The following is a 21,920-nucleotide window of genomic DNA, read 5'->3' as shown; positions in this document are numbered from 1 at the left end:
GACACACGTGCCACCCCTGAAGTGTCTATCAGTCTGCCTGGATCGCAACTGAGATAAACTAGCTTTCGGTCCCTAATGACTGAGTAAATGTGGCATCCCTGTGATAAAACATGACGTGCCACTACACCACACAGGAGTGAGTGATTTCAGCCTCACAACTTCATTACAAAACCAAGGACACGCTCACAGCCGGGCACATACCTCCTCACCTCAGGCCTACACAACCAAACGACCCTGCCAGCTTGCTCTGACAGCCCTGACAGAAGAGAGGGTCACAAGTCATGCGGCCAGGCATAAAATACAATCAACCTGCCACTGAAATGTATAGAATTAATCTTTCCCGGGCCCCTATTTCATCCGGGGGCTCGCAGCCAAGTGAAACAAGTGGCAGTATCTTTAGTGAGAGAGCAGAGAACAAATACAGCCATATGAATTCTAAAGTCACATTTTGCCATGGCCAGAGTTTGAGCTTGCGAATTTACACTGATGCTACTGACATAAAATGATGAATTATTAATTAAGCACCTTTTTCTTTAAATTTTAGATGCACTGGAATCAAAAAATAACCTAGCTTTATACACCAAATACTTGATGGCTGCACGCAAGCGTTTGAGCTGCACTGCATCCAAAATGTTGTTTCCAAAATGTCTTTATGTTTACACTCTGATTTACTGCAGACTGTTTTCTTGTAGTTTACTTTGCAACTTTGATAAGAGGGAAGGTGAAATGTTCTGCCTCGATGAGCACTGAGCATCTTAGTAAAGCTGTTTGAAGTCAAAAACTTCAGACGACAGATAACGGTTGCCTGCACACTGCACATTTTTGAGCTTATTTGCACCTGTTTTCGTAACTCCTGGAATAAACTGGGAATAACATATTTTGGAATCAAACAAAATCCTAAACTTCAAGCATTACAAAAAGTTACTGTGGTTTCCAGAATATCACATTTACTCAGGGTCAATAGTAAAAAATATTAGAATATTAGAGAACTGTGGTACTTGGTACCTCTGTCATTAAAAAATACAATATTTTAACAGGAAGATTATTAAAGAAAATCTTATACTGCTTGAAGATCCCATATGTAGCCTAATTAGACATTATGCGAGATGGTCCTCACTGCAGAATACAAGATCCAGGGGGCGAGGTTGGATCCAGATCCAACTCTTCCCACCTATACCTCAACTTACCAGTCTCCACCCCCTGATCCCTAAACCCACTCATCTCCACCCCTAAACCTACCCTCTCCATCCCTGGATCTTTGTTCTGCAGTGAGGGACTACTGCATTATACAGTAGAACAGGGGTTTTCAAACCTGTCCTGGAGGACCCCCTGCCCTGCACATTTTGTATGTCTCCCTCATCTAACACACCTGATTCCACTCATCAGCTCATTAGTAGAGACTGCAATAACTAAATTGGGTGTGTCTGATTAGGGAGACATACAATGTGCAGGGTAGGGGGTCCTCCAGGACAGGTTTGGGAGCCACTGCTTTATGGTGAAATTATGGTTAAAATGTTAAAGGAACAGTTCAACCACAAAACATTGTTTTATCATTTACTCGTCCAAGTTGTTCCAAACCCTTTCTTTCTTCTGTGAAACATAAACTTTGCTGCTAGACTGGATGACTAGTCACCATTTACTTTCACTGTATGGAAGAAAGACCCATTTGACGTGAATGGGGACTGAGTCCATTACATCTTTTTTCCACAAAAGAAAGTCATACAAGTTTCAACACTGTAAACTATGACATAATTTTCATTTTTTTGTTAAACTTATTCTTTATATTATTTATAAAGGTTATGTTTTTATGAAATATCACAACATGACCTTTATGGCAGCTTAGAGTTACATTATTATACACTACTGACTCCTATTGGCTTAGACGAGTCTTTTTAGATGCCAGAATGAACACGGAACTAGATCCGGGGGAAAGTCGTAAACCTCCCTGAGACTCGTGTTTTTAACAAACGTGCTAAAGTCCACGTACATTCATTTGAGTCAAACAGCATTATTACAAATCTTGCGTCAGCCTATGAGCTTGCAAAACTGGGGCTTTGAGCAAAAGCTTGTTTTTCCGGTCGCTGAGCCAAATGAGACTCCTGCGTGGACTCAGCTTACTTCATTTGTTTGCTTAAGGCTTGTTGTAAATTTGCTGGAATCATGATTGACAAGGGTGATTTTGGGCCCATCACACGGAATCGTAGACGCTCGACCATCACGAGCGCAAAGAGCGAGACTGTGAAACTCAGAACCGCAGCAGCCAGTGATCTCAAGAGCGGACCCAAGGCGCGGGAGTCTCTCACCAAAAACTTACAGCTAAACGAAGACAACAAACAAAAATGCGATCGCTACGACAAAATGAGGTGAGATATAGTGTACGTCAGGACGTCATGAAAAACGTAGCATGTTGTTGGCAAAGATAGATGGTCACTGAAAAGAGACAGGGGCAGGTTTTCGCCAGTGTGCATATTTAACCCCTTTTTACCCAATCATTTCACTTACCTTACTGTTACTGAAGAACTATTCCATTGAACAAAACAGAAAATTATATGTGCGATGATTTCAGACTTCTTAGCTACGTAATTCTGCAACATTTTAAAATATATATATATATTATAAATATTAGGGATGTAAACACATGTTGGGGATTATTGAGGAATGTAATGGAATAAATTAAGAATTGACTTGTAAAAAAAATAAAATAATAATAAATAAACGTTGACCAATGATCTGCAATATTGGGAGGAGAGTGCAGTCATTTTCACCTACTTTTGTTAAAGTCACCAACCCACAATATTTCAATATCTCTTTTTAAAGTACTCCTGTTAAAATAATAATTCCTGGTTAAAAACTACATTACCCATAATTCTGCCCAATATTTAAGTATATTTTTTGCAATGAACAAAAAAGGAGGGATATAAAGCCCTATTTAAATTCTTTTAGCTTTGTTATATTGTGTGAATTTTATACTTATATAAAATTTACTTTATCCATAAGATAAAGATAAAGAGCAATCTTTTAACACTGTAAACACTTTAATCATCATTACTGTTTTTATTTCATGTCCTCCTTTTTTCCCTCCTTATAGTTGCCACAATTTGCAGGAGTCAATGCTGAGTTCTGCAAGCGGCTTCAAAAATTACAGAGGCATCCTGAACTGGTGTGTGGTAATGCTGGTGAGTCTGAAACAGTTACTGATCCCTGCTGCACTGCATGCTTTGACTTGCCTACTCATTATTCTAGTTAAACTGTGTCACAAATATCAGTGTGGGTTGTAAACATTCCCTCTCACTCAGATGTGTTTCCAAAGTTTATTACTACTAATAATTTTTACTGCCTCTTACGTAAGGCGGTTACAGAGCTTAAAGGAGGTTTAATATTATGTTGTAGTTTAAAAGAAGCCAGCTTGTTGCTCAGACATCCATTGTCTGATCATTGGATAATTTAAATGTGTATACTGTGTTCATATAACGTATGTGAGTCACATGTTTATAATGAAGTAGATGCATTAGACCTTATAGAAGCTAAAATATCTTCTTTTGGACTTTGCACTCTCTTTGAACTTCGAACTCTCAAACTACTTATAGGAATAGTTAATTGAAAAAGAGACAATTTGCTGAAAATATACTCACACTCAGGCCATCCCAGATGCAGATGAGAGTCCAGACAACTGATAAAAACATCACAATAATCCACACGACTTCAGTCCATAAATTAACATCTTGTGGAGTGAAAACTCGGCATTTGTAATAAAAAAATTGAACTTTAACCATTTTAACTTTAAACTGTTGCTTCTTGCTAAAATATGAGTCAGAAATCTATAATAATGCTTCTTCAAGTGAGAAAGGGGTGGTGATAGCGCAGTGGATAAGACACATGCCTTTGGTGTGAGAGACCCGGGTTCGAATCCACTGTGAGACACCAATGTGTCCCTGAGCAAGACACTTAACCCCTAGTTGCTCCAGAGGCGTGCGACCTCTGACATATATAGCAATTGTAAGTCGCTTTGGATAAAAGCGTCAGATAAATGTAAATGTAAAGTTCCCTGTTGTCCTTTCACATCAAAATCAACTGACGTATTTGTTTAGAACTGCTTTAGACTGTTTTGCTTGTAATCTGTGCTTGATCTGTGCATTCTGGATGAAAAGGCAATATTATAGATAGAGGACTCATTTTTTATTAAATTAAAAACTTCTTAGTGTATAATTTGTTTCTTGCAAACATGCAGCTTTTCACATCAAAAGATGTTCATATATGGGCTGGAGACTTGTGGGTCCCCTGTGGATTATTTTAATGATTTTATCAGTTGTTTGGACTCTCATTCTGACGGCCCCATTCACTGCACAGGATCCATTGATGAGCAAGTGATATAATGTTAAATTTCTCCATATCTGTTCCTATGGAAAAAATAAACTCATCTACATCTTGGATGACATGAGGAACGGTGAATACTTTCTTTATTTTGAGCAAATTAAAATTTTTGTGTGAACTATTCCTTTAATGGACTTAATTTTAACAGAGGAAAACCCACACTAGTGACAGAATTGTATTGAAATGACACATTTTAAGTAACATCGGGTGGTGTGTGGCAGTCATGTGGCATGTGAAGGATCGTTGATCAGTGTGTCTGTTTATGGAGACACACTTAATGCCAAGTGACGCTTAAAAATAAACGGCCCAAAACAGCTTGTCTGTCTAAACACTAGCCAAACGTGGAGGACAGCCAGCCAAGTCCTTGTCTTCAAAACTGTGAAGAATGCATTCACGCTTTTCAACATACTGTTAATGTGAGCTTTGAGATGACTCTATTTTGTCCTCGGCAAATTTTTTCAGCCAGACTTTTTTCTTTAATTTTCCATTGGTACGTCTCTGCTTGCATTTGCATTTTCTTGCTCTTCTTCTCCATTGTTCTCTCTCATTTTATACATATGAATAAATGTGTCTGTCTTCTGTATAGATTTATGGACATGAATTTCAATATATCTCTGCGAACTGTGTACAGACAGTGAATAAGGATCTTTGGCTGATTTTATTCTGGTAGTTCTGACATGTTTAGCTAGTCTTAGTGATGTATTTTTGCATTGGTTTTCATTTGTTTTCTTCATGAATGTGTGTCTCTGCTCTTTTGCAGGTTTTGAGCAATGCACGTCTGATCTTGGAAAATCTTCTCAGGTATGAACAAATACACTATGCATACAGTTTCTTCTGAAAAAGCCAAAACACACGTTTAATTTATTTTTTTAAACAAAATGTCACAACTCTCTCCTCTCTTATCACGTATGCTTGACTTCTCCAATCATTTAGTCCACTTAAAACCCACCCCTGTTTTACAATGGACTGCAAACTCGAATTAAGATTTTCCTCTATCCAATCAAAAGTCAATGGATTGAAGTCCCTAGCTTAAATTTTTTTCTTTTTTTGATAATCTGTTTCACTTGAATGTATATCACAATATGGAAGAAAAGGTATGTTGCTACTTCTATTTCATCATGACCTTAATGAAATTAAAATGGGAAATTTTTGGCTTTTGGTTCAATTATTTAAAAATTGCAATATGAATATAAATACTTAAAATTCGCAGTTAAAGGTGGGGTATGTAATTTTTCAAAAATGCTTTAAAAAACTGAGTCGGGGCCAAGTACCAAAACAAACTTGTAGCCAATCAGCAGTAAGGGGCGTGTCTACTCATGATGTGGAGGAGAGAGTGTTCAGTGAACAGCCGAGCGACAGAAAGATAGAGATGGCGGATAAAAAACAAAAGAGGAAAACATCTGCGGAACGATAAGGCAAGAAGTAGGATTTTAGCTAGTAATTTGATTCTACAAAAACGGGGCGTGTCGTTATGATTGATTGGGTGCGCGGTAGTTTGGGCGGGAATTTGATACCGCGACTCCATCTCACGACTGTACTGCGCAGACTCGGGCTCCAAATGACACCATTTACTCAATACTGTATTTGCTTTACTTTTCTATAGTGGAAGGAAGCGGAGACACGTCGTCCATCTTTTTTTACAGTCTATGTGTCAAACGATTAATCGCATTCAAAATAAAAGTTTTGGTTTACATAATATGTGTGTGCTGTGTATATTTATTATATAAATACACATACATGCATGTATATATTTAAGAAAAATTTTATGTTTATATATTAAATATATTTATATATAAAATAAATTATATGAATATAAATATATATAAATATTTTAACATATGTAAATATTTTCTAAATATGAATTGTGTGTGTGTGTGTGTGTGTGTATTTGTATATGTAAGGGATAATCAATGGTTTGCCTGCATTTAAGAATTTTAAATGCATGACGTGAAGGCAAAGAACCAGCCGATGCGAAGCGGTTTTCCTGCATACCTGCCAGCCAATCAGAATCCAGTATTCAGACAGACCATGGAATAAACCATAATAAATATACACAGTACACACACACATATTATGTAAACAAAAACTTTTATTTTGGATACGATTAATTGCAATTAATAATTTGACAGCATTTATAGGTCTAAATATTCCAGGATTTAGAGAGCATTTGGTATTTCATATCAATTTTCTAAATGTATTCAATATTTTGTAAATTAAATTCCACACAATTATATACATATATTCCTCATATGTATATAGAAAGGTTCTTTTTTAGTTAAAATAATAATAATAAAAAAAGGCTGTAAAAAAATGGCGCCATTTATCAGCCACTGTGTCTGGTGGGCAATGTATATAACTTATATTAATCCTTCTGTCATACATTGCTCTGGAGTTCAAAGTGTCTCCAAGAATAGGAACAGCAGAATGTGGTCCTGAAACATTCTCAAACAACTGACCTTTATCTCAAGAATCCCACTGAGCAAGTGTCGAATGGACACAGAAGCGTTAAAACACATTCTCTGCAGTTCGGCTCTCTCTGTATTTTGAGTATCATGCCGATGAAGATGAGTGTATAGGGTTTGTTTGAGAAGCGTACAGGCCTTCCTCTCCCTGAGTGGAATGAAACACTGAACCCCATGCTGGGAGAACCATATGCTGTCATCATGTTGCACACTGCTGCTTGCAGACAGTACTGTATGTATGTATACAGCTGCTCGCAAAAACTGCTTCAAATAATCAAGTTCGTTCAAGTTCAAGTTTATTTGTATAGCACTTTTTACGATACAAATTGTTGCAGCTCTACAGGAAATTGTTTCCACAATATATTTATATATTGCAGAACCTTAATATATTTAACTTATGGCAAAATGTGGTAATTCTGTATGTTGCCTGAGCATTGGCATCCTCTGAGGTCCTCTGAGGGGTTGGTATTATCTTTTCTCAGGTGTTCGGTCATCTCAGATCATTTAAGGGTTGGCTAATTCCATGGGATGTTAATCCCGTGACAGAAACAGAGAAACAAATAGAGACATAATTAGCGTAGCTGCTGTTCCATCTAAGCAAAAAGTATTTGTTCAACCCAAGCTAAAGAATAATAATAATGTACATTTGATCAGATATAACTGCAGTACAAGATTATAAGATGCATTATGTAAATGCTTGGCTAAAGAGATGTTTCTTTAATCTAGATTTAAACAGAGAGAGTGTGTCTCCAAAAGTCTACCAAAAGTCCAGAGTTTTGCGACCTTAGGGAGCGGGTTGGATTGTAGCGTGGTAGAAGACGAGTTAGGTACGCAGGAGCTAAACCATTTAGGGCTTTATAGGCAAGTAATAATATTTTGTAAATGATGCGGAACTGAATAGGTAGCCAGTGCAGAGACTGTAAAATTGGGGTAATATGATCATATTTTCTTGACCTGGTAAGAACTCTAGCCACTGCATTTTGGACTATATGTAGCTTGTTTATTGAAGATACAGGACAACCAGCTAGCAGTGCATTACAATAGTCCAGTCTAGAGCTCATGAATGCATGAACTATCTTTTCTGCATCAGAAACGGGTAGCATGTTTCGAAGCTTGGCAATGTTTCTAAGACGGAAGAATGCTGTTTTTGTAACATGGGAAATATGATTTTCAAAGGACAAGTTGCTGTCTAATATAACACCCAGATTTTTGACTTTAGAGGACGTAACAGTACATCCGTCTAGTTGCAAATTGTAATCCAAGAGATTCTGTGTACTGTTTTTTGGTCCAATAAGTAATATCTCTGTCTTATCTGAATTGAATAGGAGGAAATTATTGGTCATCCAATCTCTTACATTTTTTACACAATCTATTAGCTTAGATAGTTGAGAAGTTTCATCTGGTCTTGTTGAGATATATAGTTGAGTATCAACAGCATAATAATGAAAACTAATCCTGTATTTTCTAATAATATTACCAAGGGGAAACATGTATATTGAAAATAGCAGAGGACCTAGGACAGATCCTTGTGGTACTCCATACTTTACTGGTGATAATTGAGATGACTCCCCATTTAAAAGAACAAAGTGGTAGCGATCGGACAGGTAGGATCTAAACCATCTTAAAGCCTGCCCTTGAATACCAGTATAGATTTGTAATTGATCTATGAGTGTGTCATGGTCTATAGTGTCGAACGCAGCACTAAGATCAATAATACTAGCAATGAGATGCAGCCTTGGTCTGAAGCAAGAAGCAAGTCATTTGTATTTTTAACTAGTGCAGCTTCTGTACTATGGTGAGGCCTGAAACCTGACTGAAATTCTTCATAGAGATCATTTTTTGCAAGTAGGAACACAATTGAGCAGACACCACTTTTTCTAAAATTTTAGACATAAACGGAAGATTTGAAATGGGTCTGTAATTTGCCAGTTCATTAGAATCTAGTTGTGGTTTCTTAATAAGAGGCTTAATAACCGTCAGCTTGAATGGTTTTGCTCTATCTTTTAAGTGGGTAGAACAAAAGTCATCATAGTAGTTATTTGAGAATTGGCTTACTAGTCAGATGGAGTGTAGCGTCCTGGAGATGTTGTCCGACAGGAGTTCTGCTCCGACTCTGCTGGCCATCAGCATGGAAAAGCCTAGGACGCTCGTAGAAAATATTCCAATTATTAACAAAGAGCAGTTTCTGTTCTTTACACCATGACAATAACCATTCGTTTAAAGCAAAAAGTCTACTGAACCTTTCGTGTCCTCGTCGATACGTGGGAAGTGGTCCTGACACGATGATCGCCGTCGCGGGCGATGTGCTGCGTACCGACTCGATCGGGCTCCTGAAGTCCCTCTTCAGTGTCTCCGTCTGCCGCAGCTTGGTGTCGTTAACCCCCGCATGCAGCACGACAGCACCGATGCTCTCGTCGCCCTTCAGGATCGTGGGTATCTGCGCAGAAACATCGAGAACACGAGCACCGGGGAAACAGTGAGTGTGCACTTTATCTTCAGCTAACGTAGCACAGACGTGCCGGACGATGGAGTCTCCGACGATCACAGCGTCGCGTTCCGTCTCGCGGAGGGGAGCGAAGCGGTTCCGGGTGGAGATCTCGAAGACCGGAGGCGGAGTGGTCGTCGCCTGGGGCCTGGCTCGCGTCTTCCGCTGCTGGTGCACCCAGGGTCCGTCCCGGCGCTGGAGTGAAGGACATCTGGGAAGATCGCGTCCTGGGTGCACAATCTAAGCAAGATTAGCGGCAGCCACACTATAAGCACATTCGAGAAATCAAAATAAAACTAGTGATAACAAGGCGCTCTGATTGGTTTTGTTTTAGAATGCTATACTGGATATATTCACACGTTATAGAAACGAAAATGATAGTGTATAAAATTGGTTTAAAGATAGAAAATAGACCATAAAGAATCAACTTGATGGTGCTCAAACTCAAAACACTCAAAAAAGTTCAAGTTCTTTATAATAATAGTTCAAGTTCAATCAGTGGTTTAGAGCAGGAGACCAATACAGGAATAAAAACATGTTGTGTCCGATATGCAATGATTTATAAATATGTAGACATTTAAAGGTTTGGGAAACATCTGTTTTGTAATTCACAGCCATTCTTTGTGTCGTAGGTATGGCATTTTGGTGGACCCCATTCAAGTGGTGTCATTGTTCCTCAAGAACCCATATAGCTGGCCTGCTGCATGCCTGGTCATTGGTATGTATTTTAAGGGAAGATTAGCATATATTTCCCAGTTTAGCCTTTTCTTTTGTAGTCCAGACAGGGACATTATTAAAATTAGACCGGTAGACGACACTCCCGCATTCAAATAATGCCTATTTTATTTGCATACTGTCAGAACACTCCCTATGTTGCTGTGTGCTGGTCGTCTGCCCTGTTGTAAGGCTCATCCTGAGGATACAGTTTTGACCCTTTCATTACACCCTGTAAAATGCTTTTGTTACTGCAACTGCTTTTATTTTTAGAAATAGTATCATTTTTGACATTATAACATTTCTTTGCTTGCAGTTTGTAATGTTTTTATACTTGTGGCATTGTACACCGAGAGGAAACTAGCCATGGTAAGTTCAAAAGCCATTCACATTTCTACATTTAATCAGTTTATCCTAATGAATAAAGCCATTGTCATAAAAATATAGGGGTTTTGTCACTTCACACACTATAATTTGGCATTTGGAATTACATTGAGGGGTTGTGAAGAGTTCAATTTAGAGGGCAAATTTGATTCATTGCATTTTAAAAGCCTGGCATATTTGAGAGAGCTTGCATAGTATCAGCACATTTACTCAAATGGCTGAATTGAAACTGAATGAACTTATAAACAGTTCAGGCATTTTGCTGATGTTGTGTAAGACTTGCATAAAAAATAAAGTGTAGGGCTTTTAGAGTGGAGATGCATTTTTATGTGCACCAAATGCAAATTATGTTGAATGCTACTAATTTGTCTTTTTATGTCACTATGGTGAGATTTCTCAAATTTAAATATTGATTCTGTTCATTTGCCTGATTATGTTATTATGTAAACATCTGTGTTTTGTGATTTTAGTGCTTCATGGTGTTCTTGGCTGTCTGTGATTGTGTTGTTTGGTCTGATTGTGTTGTTATGTTTTATGTCTGTATTGTTGAACACGTACTTGGATTATGCTGTTAAATGTTTCCTCATTCTGTTTTCCAGGGGTCGATCAGTGAAAAGGTCGGCCTGCTGATCTACATCTTTAATTTAACAATCATCTTGTGTTTTCCGATGGTTGTTGTGTTGAAGCTGCCATCTATTACACCAGGTGAGACTGTATGTTATACATACATTTGTATTGTACATTGTGTTCTACATAATACAACACTTACACACACACAGACACACACACACACACACACACATATATTTGTATATATATATATATATATATGTGTGTGTGTGTGTGTGTGTGTATACTGTCAATTATAATATTGTGGTATTTTATTATTTACAAAAATGCTGAATTTATGCTATAAATCTAATTGTATATATTTTATATGACTGATAAGAATGATTGTACTGGTTTATATATATTTTTTATTTTGACAAAATAGTGTATAATTGAAATATCAGCAATGTATTGGTTACTGGCCAAAACAACAATTATTTAATTCTTAAGTGTGTGTGTATATATATATATATATATACACACACACACACACACATATATATATATATATATATATATATATATATATATATATATATATATATATATATATATATATATATATATATATATATATATGAAAAATGTTCTTCCTTCAAACAAAAAATGTTCAAACAATTGCTCGTGAAAAACGAGCAATTGTGAAGCTGAGAGAAGATGAAAAATCAATCAAACCATTGCACAAACACTGGCAATAGCAAGTACAACCATTTGGAATCTCCTGAGGAAGAAAGAAACCACTGGTGTACTAAGTAACACACCTCAAACGGGTAGATCAAGGAAAACATCTGCAGTTGATGACAGAAACATTGTGACAGCTGTAAAGAAAGACCTTAAAACAACTGTTAGTGACATCAGCAACAACCTCCAGAGGGCAGGAGTGAAGGTATCACAATTTACTGTTCGCAGAAGACTTCATGAACAAAAGTACAGAGGCTACACCAGAAGATGCAAACCACTCATTAGCAAGAAGAATAGGAAACGAGCCTCAAAAATTCTGGGACCAAAGTTTTAGAACCAAAGTATAGCATATGGCTACTATTGATAAAGCAGTGGTAGAGGGAGCATGTGAGCCAGGTCTGTGTACGCTACAGTGTTGATGAGCTGGGTCACATGACTATTAGTTATGAACCATTGAAATGGGCATGCTGCGGTGTTGTGATGGAATTGCATTTGCGTTACAAACCTCTTGTGTTCCTCGTATATTCAGGTATTGAAAGGAACGAGTTCCGTTTATGCTGAAAATGTCTTTCCAATCGCAGTTTTCTGTTATTATGTCCTCTTTATGCAGTTGGAGGGGCGTTTGCATTGGGAGTCTACACCATCCTGTTTTTGAAACTGTACTCTTATAAGGATGTCAACAGGTGGTGCAGAGAGAGAACGCAAGTGAAGGCACGCAGCCTCTCCAGATCACTTTCATGTGAGTAAAGACATCCGCCTCTTATCAAACATTACATGCGGCATTATGAAAATTATGAAATACATATACATTGCTATTTAGTGCACTACATGGCCAAAACTGAGATGTCATTTTTGTCACCCCCTGTTGGCTATTATAAGACTAGTTTACAATACTATAAACACTATGCAGCAATACGGACATTGATCTGGCCCTAGTACCGTAATTAGGGGGCCCCATGCATAAAACATTTTGTGGGCCATGTGAATTTTAGCAACAATCCTGCTACAGTGAATGATTTGCTGTTTGCACTGAAAAAGGCTGATTTTAAAATATGCTACGCAACGTTGTTTTAAGATATTAATACACTAACTAAAGTTTGACCGGTTGTTCGTAAGTTAAGCAGTCCCATCAGGATTTCACCAGATGTTTTCAGATTTTTGAAGCCCAAAATAACTGAATTTTCTGTACCTTTTTTCAAAAATTGTGGTTATATTTGCAGCATTTTTGTTGTTGTTGTTGTTGTTGTTTTGCAGTGAAAACCTACCAATAATCATGTGTTTATGTAATAAACAATAATAATAAAATACTCAAAAATTGCACAGGGCAATTAGTGACACAGTATAAAAATCTTCATAATTCTGCAGAATATTATTAGACACAGATTCCCAATCAGGTTAACATTTTTGCTAAAAAAATGCTGAAATAAGACGACAATGCAAGCTAGTTCACCCAAAAATGAAATTGCTGTCAACATTTACTCACCCTCATGTTGTTCCAAACCTGTAGGAGTTTTGTTGTTCTGTTGAAAACAAAAGAAAATATTTTGAAGAATGTTGGTAAATGAACAGATGACAATAACATTTACTTCCAAAAATACTATGGAAGTCAGTGACTACTGTAAACTGTTTGGTTCTTCAAAATATCATCTTTTATATTCCACAAAAAAGAAATACATGAGAATGACACGAGGTTAAGTAAACGACGACTGGGTGGGCAGTCCCTTTAATTCTTGCCATTGCAAGGTTGCAAAATTCTGGAGGGACTGGTTATGAGATAAATTGTAATGTAATCGTTTTAGTGATGTCCTTGTTGTTTGGTCGACAGTGCGATATCTGATTGTGCGGTGTGAGTTGCAGAGACCTCATTCTTTAGCTGAACATCAGGTTTAAATGACTTTAGAAGTAGATTTGTTTATCTCAATTTCTGTGTTGTTTAGGTCCATCATCTCCATCTGCATCCAGCACTATGCAGTCGCATGTGTCTTACCCAGGAAATCTCTCTCTCAGGGGTAAGCTGTGCCTTACAGTCCAGTCACCAAATGTTTATTTCCAATCAGATTGTATTTTCATGATATTTAACAACAATTCCAGCAGTGTCAAATACTACGGCTTCAGATGACTCTAGAACTTGTAGTTAGTATTTTGACTTGTGTTTTTCAGATATGTATTATTTTGTTTTTGCTCCAACCCTGTGCTATGAGCTTAATTTTCCCCGCTCCAAATCCATCCGAATGGGATTTCTGCTCAGGAGGCTCTTTGAGATGGTAGGCTATTGGCTTAGACATATTTCTTGACAGTATTGACAGTTCTTGCTCATCGTTACATTGATAACTTGTACTACCAGATTTGTTCACAGTATATTATCCCTCGTTTATTTTGTGAATATTGTGTTCTTGCCTAAATCTGCAAATGGCAATAAATCGTGGGAATTAGCTTATTGTTTGCAAACAACTGCCGGGAGCCATGGCAGGAATATATGAGGGTAATTTTTATTTATGAAAGTGCTTCTTGTTAGAGCATTACTTCCAGTTATAGCTGTTGCAAATTACACATTTAATTCACACACACATACACGCACTTCTGTAAACAGCATTGTTAACATTTGTTTATATTTAGTGAAAAATCTAAATCTGTTTTGCTTGTCTGTTGCAGTTGCTCCTCACTCAGTTATTGGTTGGTTTAACGCAGCAGGTGAGCATCACGGTTCATTTGGTAATCATATCACACCTGCAATTTTCATGTCTCTGAGAAATATTTCATATCTAACGTTCTTTCTATTGTCTCTCAGTGGATGGTGCCAATCATTCGAAGTTCAATGAAGCCATTGCAGGTTTGTTCATGTGCTTTATCTTTTGTGTTGTTTTTTTCCAGTGCCTTTAAATCTGTGAAACTGGTTTCATTTTGCAGGAAATGGACTACAGTAGAATGACAGAGCGTCTGCTTAGACTGGCAGTAAGTAAAACTAATTTAACTAAATTCCTACTCGGAATAGAAACGTAAACCTGTGTTCTGATTTTTTCTCAAGTCTGACGGAGTATAAGAAGCAAGAAACAAATTATGGAATGAATAATGATTTTTATACTAGGTGCCCAACCATCTCATCTGGTTGATTTTCTTCTACTGGTTTTTCCATTCCTCGATGAACTTTGTGGCTGAGCTGCTAAGGTTTGGAGATCGGGAATTCTACCGTGACTGGTGGTGAGTGATCTTTACAGTTATTACTCTTTAAAAAAAAAAAAAGCTTTATTTGAGCGGTTGAGAGGTTCCACTTCCACACCATACTGCATTTGATAGGCTTTAAATGCCGTCAGTCTGGTTTATATGTACCACCTCTGCTTCTTCCATTTCCATTTCATATGTGGAGTTTTTATTTTAAGTCTCAGGTGGATTGTGACACTGTGTTTCTTTTAGGAACGCCGAGACAATAACATACTTCTGGCAAAACTGGAATATTCCTGTGCACAAGTGGTGTCTCCGGTGAGTGAATGGAGGTTTTGATAGAGACCGCAGACAGCTGTTGGGAGGCGAGATGAAATACGACACAGTAAAACTCACAGAGACTATAATGAAGAGAGACTATAATGTGATCTGTCCACAAGAAATATATGGTTATTTACAGTTCACACTGACTGTGAGTTTATGTGCTTCTCTCTCCTGTTTTCAAAGGCACTTTTACAAGCCGTTGCTGAGAAGAGGTGCTGGCAAGTTACTGAGCCAATCAGCTGTGTTTTTCGCCTCTGCATTTTTTCATGAGGTGAGATGTGCATAAATCACACGCTGTTTTAAATATTCTATCAGGTCGTGGCAAATGAAAGTTAACAATCTGAGCAGGGTAACAACCTGTGTGAATTATTCTCATTTTAGAAATGTGCTATTTTTTCATGAGCAATAGCGAAACTGCAATATTTTAGAAGCTACAGTGTTTTCATACAGAATATTACTTTGGTTAATGCTATTAAAATACTAATGAAACATGAACTAACGAAATGTATAAACCTTAATCATTGTATAGAGCTCACATGAAGTATTTTTTTTAAAAACACTATTTAATAACACTGTTAAATGTAATCTTTAGCAAATCTCAAAAAAATTAAATCTAAATTCACTTGTAGCATTAAAAACAACTGAATTTATTGTATTTGTGTTTTAATTTTATTAGACAAAACATCATCCCATTTTAATATCAGCCATTTTCCAGTTATCATCCATAACATGAAAATAATTCATTATTTTAATACCTAACAATGTTATTTATTCATGTGATGGCAAAGCTGAACAGCCGTTACTCCAGTCTTCTGTGTCACATGATCCTTTAGAAATCACTTTTATCAATATAATAAATGTTGAAAACAGATGTGCTGCTTAATATTTTTGTACCATGCTTTTAGAATTCTTTGATAAATAGAAATTTGATTTAACCCCTTAACTGTCATCCCCATTTTTGAAAATTCACGAAAAAGTGCACTATGCAAACTTAAATTATTATAATTCGTGAACGCTTTTGAATACAGACCTAAGGTTAGTCTCTTTTTAAAGAAGACAATTAGCAGATTATTACCGAGGTGAAATCATGTAATAAAATTAAATTATTAAAGTTATAGAAGTTTAAATTTACTGTAAAATAAATGTATAATATTATTTTTATTGTATTTTATATAAAATAAATATTTAATAAAAAAAAGGAAAAAAACTAAAATTGCTATAAAATTAAAGCCATAGGTGTACATAAGTTGTGTTCCAAATTTGAAGTTGATATAAAAAAATTGAGGTTCATATGCAATTTTATTTAGGCGTTATACCAAAAACAGCCACCGGGTGCCATTCAAACCCCATTGAATTTTTTGTTGATGCATTTCTGTCACAAATCTATAAATGTCTCTCTCAATATTACATCTATAACAAAATAATGAATTTTTAGATTTTAAGCTTTCAAATGGTATATAACATATGATGATTGCTAAAACGTGATAGGGAAAAAGGCAAGGAAATAAAGACTTTTTGTGACAAAGGTCAGACCTCCTGTTATGATGTAGATTTATCACAGACTCTTGGTGCACTCTTGTCATAAATGAATCTATTACTGTTCCTACATAGATATTTACAATTTTTTGTTGTTACAAATTATTTAGGAGACTTATACCTTTCCAATGATATATAGTTTGTCATGATTACATTAGGATTTAATTGTAATATAGTGAAGTAAAAGGGTTAATAGAAACCTTTTGTAACATTATACATGTCTTTACTGTCACCTGTGATCAACTTAATGCTTCCTTGATGAAAGTATGAATTTCTATTTCTAACAAAAATCTAACTGAGCCTAGACTTTTGAATGAAAATACATTTTCAGATGTCTCTGCATATACATCTGGGAAATAAAGTATAAGTAAGAGAGTATTTTAACATCGAAATAGTACACTTCACTTCCAACATTGCAAAAAAAGAAGTGAACATAAATGTACAAAAAAATAAGAACTCTTTGGTCTCTATGGGCGTTGCGGGAAGCAGCTGTTCTCAGAAGCAGCTGTGTATTCTAGAATCATTTGTAAAATTCTAGATGTTCTCCACTCCCGAGGCAGTCTCATTTCCCTGACTCAGAAGCAGGTGCCCGGTGTTTGGCTGGTAGCCACCGTTCTTCAGAGGAGATGAAGGTCAGAACGGAGCGATGAGGAAGAGGATGAACAGGCTCCTATCAGGCTGCTGTTCTCTGTGATAAGCTGTGAGCTGAGCTGGGGGAAGGGAGAGAGAGGGAGGAATCAGGGAGGAAGATGTGTTCAATCCGCAGGTGCAGGCAGATAGTATTCTTAACCGTCTTATTAAAAAACATTGACCTTCACAGGATGCCTCAGAACCGGACCCTGGATCACAGTAATGACTCCGAAAGCTCAGATGGAGAGTGAAGTTTCGTCTCACGAATATCTAAAACCGGAGCTGTAAAGATACGCTGAAATTTTAAAAAGGGTTTATTTATGTAGAGCTGATGTGCTGAGGGTGTGATCTAGCCCTGATCTAGTGAGGGGTAACAGGAAGGTCAGTGTTTCTAGACCCCTAGAGTTAACTAGAGGTTAAGCACCTAGTTAAAGGACACAGTGTTCAAACCTTCAGTAATTAATCCACTTTTTGTGTTGTGTTTCCTAGTGGGAATTGAGTCACTAGATTCATGTAACCTAACAGAGCTTTGTGCACCACTCCTTTTATACAATTATATATTTTGAGCTTAATAATAATAAAATAAATGAAGAACTTTTTATTGCATTGTCCTGTTTACTTTTAAATGAGTGACTGAATACAAAGGAATCACATTATTGTTGTAGTTGTCTTTAAATCAGTAATGCACAAAAATGAGAGCCACCGCTCTGTGGGATTTAAAACAGCAACCACAACACACACACACACACACACATACACATATATATATACAGGTACATCTCAATAAATTAGAATGTCGTGAAAAAGTTCTTTTTTTTTCTTAAGTTATTTCAAAAAGTGAAACTTTCATATATTTTAGATTCATTGCATGTAAAGTAAAACATTTCAAAAGTTTTTTTTGTTTTAATTTTTATGATTAGAGCTTACAGCTGATGAAAGTAAAAAATCAGTATCTCAAAACATTAGAATATTTACATTTGAGTTTCAGTTAATGACCATCCCTACAGTATAAATTCCGGGTATCTCTTGTTCTTTGAAACCACAATAATGGAGAAGACTGCTGACTTGGCAATGATCCAGAAGACGAACATTGATGCCCTCCACAAAGAGGGTAAGTCACAGAGGGTCATTACTGAATGGTGTGGCTGTTTACAGAGTGCTGTATCAAAGCATATTAAATGCAAAGTTGACTGGAAGGAAGAATTTGGGTAGGAAAAGGTGCACAAGCAACAAGGATGACTGCAAGCTTGAGAATACTGTCAAGCAAAGCTGATTCAAACACTTGGGAGAGCTTCACAAGGAGTGGACTGAAGCTGGAGTCAGTGCATCAAGAGTCATCACGCTCAGACGTCTTCAGGAAAAGGGCTACCAAGCCACCTCTGAACCGGAGACAACGTCAGAAGCGTCTTACCTGGGCTGTGGAGAAAAGGAACTGGACTGTTGCTCAGTGGTCCAAAGTCCTCTTTTCAGATGAAAGTCAATTTTACATTTCATTTGGAAATCAAGGTCCCAGAGTCTGGAGGAAGAGTGGAGAGGCACAGAATACATGTTGCTTGAAGTCCAGTGTGAAGTTTCCACAGTCAGTGATGATTTGGGCTGCCATGTCATCTGCTGGTGTTGGTCCACTGTGTTTTCTGAAGTCCACAGTCATCTACCAGGAGATTTTAGAGCACTTCATGCTTCCTTCTGCTGACAAGCTTTATGGAGATGCTGATTTCATTTTCCAGTAGGACTTGGCACCTGCCCACACTGCCAAAGGTACCAAAAGCTGGTTCAATGACCATGGTGTTACTGTGCTTGATTGGCTAGCAAACTCGCCTGACCTGAACCCCATAGAGAATCTATGGGATATTGTCAAGAGGAAGATGAGAGACACCAGACCCAACAATGCAGATGACCTGAAGGCTGCTATCAAAGCAACCTGGGCTTCCATACCACCTCAGCAATGCCACAAACTGATCACCTGCATGCCACGCCGAATTGAGGCAGTAATTAAAGCAAAATGGAATTCCTTGGGAATTTGTGGCCTAATGGTTAGAGATTCGGACTCGTAATCCAAAGGTCGTGGGTTCGAGTCTCGGGCCGGCAGGAATTGTAGGTGGGGGGAGTGAATGTACAGCGCTCTCTCCACCCTCAATACCACGACTGAGGTGCCCTTGAGCAAGGCACCGATCCCCCAACTGCTCCCCGGGCGCCGCAGCATAAATGGCTGCCCACTGCTCCGGGTGCATGTTCACGGTGTGTGTGTGTTCACTGCTGTGTGTGTGCACTTTGGATGGGTTAAATGCAGAGCACGAATTCCGAGTATGGGTCACCATACTTGGCCGTATGTCATTGAGTACATATACAGTAAATGAACATACTTTCCAGAAGGCCAACAATTCACTAAAAATATATTTAATCTTATGAAGTATTCTAATTTGTTGAGATTTGGTGGGTTTTTATTAAATCTAAATCATCACAATTAAAAGAACCAAAGACTTAAACTACTTCAGTCTGTTTGCACTGAATTTATTCAATACACGAGTTTCACAATTTGAGTTGAATTACTGAAATAAATGAACTTTTACATGACGTTCTAATTTATTGAGATGCACCTGTATATAGATAGATAGATATATAATAATAAGATATATAATGCCCTCTTAGTGTGAAGACCAAAGAGTGTAAAGACCATCGACTCTACCGTGCGACTCCACCGGGCAGGGACACCGGCAAGGGATAGTAGTAGCTTTTTATTTAATTTTTTCATTGATATGTTTATTATTGAAATGTTGTTGTTATATGCATGTGTTAATTTTATTTTATTTCTTTATTTTCTTAAATATGTGGGTAGATAGTATTTATAGAGTTGTAACTTTTTAGTTTTAGTTACTTTTTCTTATTTGTAAGTCGCTTTGGACAAAAGCGTCTGCTAAATGACAAAAGTAAGTAAAGTAAGTATATTAATGAGTATATATGTGACAGTAAGAAATTAACTTTCTATTGCATTGTGCTTTCATTTTAAATAAATGAGTGAATTCAAATGAATCACTCAGTTGGTGTAGTACACAAAAATGAATTACTTATTTATCTTCATGTAATTCCAAACTTGTATGCTGTTATATTTTCCGTCAAACACAAAAGGAGGCATTTTTAAAGAATTTTTATGCAATTCTTGCCATACGGTGACAGTTCTTTGTGACCATGGCCTGTTCTCTCTGAAAGGACCTGTTATTGAATCTTTAAATATTTCTACTTTTGTGTTTGACGGAAACCAATACAGCTTTGCTGTGGCAGTAAGGGTGAGTAAATAATGATAGAATTTTAATTTAAAGTCATTGAGTCATTTGTTGAATCCGACTCATTTGAACACAAGACTCATTCTGAATAATGAACTGAATCAATCAGATGAAGCTCTTCTTCAGTGAATTAGCTTTGATAACTGCAGGTCTAAAATGCATAAATGTAAAAACATAAAGTTGGAGTTTAATGTGTTTAATATGGGGTAAATATCTCTGTCTGCAGTACCTGGTCAGTGTCCCTCTCAGGATGTTCAGACTGTGGGCATTTATGGGCATGATGGCACAGGTATGAATTTTTTGATAAAATAGCATTTATTTTCTTAAATTAAAAAACATGTATATTTTTGTGATGATGATCTTTTTTTCTGTCAGTACCTTGTTTACAGTTTACTTTAAAAATCTTTGTTTCAGCTCCCACTGGCATGGTTTGTGGCCAGGTTTCTTCGTGGTAATTATGGAAATGCTGCTGTGTGGCTCTCACTCATTATTGGTCAACCTATAGCAGTACTGATGTATGTTCATGACTACTATGTCACCCACTGCCAGGATGGCCCAATGATCACCGAAGCTCTGTAATCACACTGTTGATCATGGACTTGGCTAAGCAGCTAAACTTCAAAATATTGCCATTATAGTGGGAGTACACTGATGCAATTGAAGAGTCCCGGCAGTCAGGTTTCCATAAAGTCTTCAAATAAACTCATAGCTCTAGGCTATGTTTAAACCTTTATGAACATTTACAACAGCCAGTCTATGCAAATCTTGCCTAGAACTGCCGGTAGAAATGCACAATTGTCTTTAAACCTCTGAATGTGACTCTACAGGTGCCAAGTGCTCATTTTAACTTCACTAAATGAAACTGTCTTTATTTTTCTAAGGGTGTGTTACATGCATTACTAGTAGGAATCTGTTAATTTTTTTTTTTTTTTAGCATTTTAACATCTGCATTTAGTTTAAATATAGTGAAAACCCTTTAAACTGGGCATGTTGGACTTTTATTATTGTTCAAATATATGTTGTTGGGTTTTTGTTTTTAAATTAAATGCCAGTAAATCAAGGATCGAATGTACGGACACAAATGTGTAATTTTTAATGAATATATTTTTAAAGCAAGGGCAGACACTTTTTTTTGTTTGTTTTTTGCAAAGGGGTGTGAGAGAAAATGTTTGTTAAATCCAAAGTATGTTATGTCCATATTTAATACGTCCATATTTTATTTGTTACAGTAATTTAGCATTTTTGCATAGGCTATCTAAACTGTTTTACACTAGCGTTGAGATG

The 21,920-nt window shown here is 36.9% G+C and overlaps 1 protein-coding gene across 1 annotated transcript; it reads left to right on the top strand.

Annotated features, from left to right (window-relative positions):
- The first annotated feature begins 1,881 nt into the window (after positions 1-1,881).
- LOC306877852 (diacylglycerol O-acyltransferase 1-like) lies at positions 1,882-21,760 on the top strand. The gene is made up of 17 exons (XM_079429848.1): positions 1,882-2,363; positions 3,089-3,176; positions 5,132-5,172; positions 9,951-10,036; positions 10,349-10,401; positions 11,016-11,121; positions 12,317-12,445; positions 13,644-13,715; positions 13,867-13,970; positions 14,359-14,397; positions 14,495-14,536; positions 14,614-14,658; positions 14,792-14,904; positions 15,118-15,183; positions 15,373-15,460; positions 20,863-20,925; positions 21,051-21,760. Exons 1-17 carry the CDS (start codon positions 2,161-2,163, stop codon positions 21,213-21,215), a joined length of 1,503 nt encoding a protein of 500 aa, XP_079285974.1. The 5' UTR covers positions 1,882-2,160; the 3' UTR covers positions 21,216-21,760.
- Positions 21,761-21,920: the final 160 nt, after the last annotated feature.

The sequence above is a fragment of the Barbus barbus genome, assembly GCF_936440315.1.
Source record: "Barbus barbus genome assembly, chromosome: 12".
Lineage (NCBI taxonomy): Eukaryota > Metazoa > Chordata > Actinopteri > Cypriniformes > Cyprinidae > Barbus > Barbus barbus.
The sequence above is the reverse complement of the archived record's forward strand: the minus strand, read 5'-3'. Positions and strand labels throughout refer to the sequence as shown.

Coding starts and splice junctions, on each gene's coding strand:
- LOC306877852 (XM_079429848.1), top strand. CDS start 2,161: ATGATTGACAAGGGTGATTTTGGGCCCATCACACGGAATCGTAGACGC. Junction 5,173..9,950: donor ATCTTGGAAAATCTTCTCAG/GTATGAACAAAT, acceptor TTTGTGTCGTAG/GTATGGCATTTTGGTGGACC. Junction 20,926..21,050: donor TTATGGGCATGATGGCACAG/GTATGAATTTTT, acceptor TCTTTGTTTCAG/CTCCCACTGGCATGGTTTGT.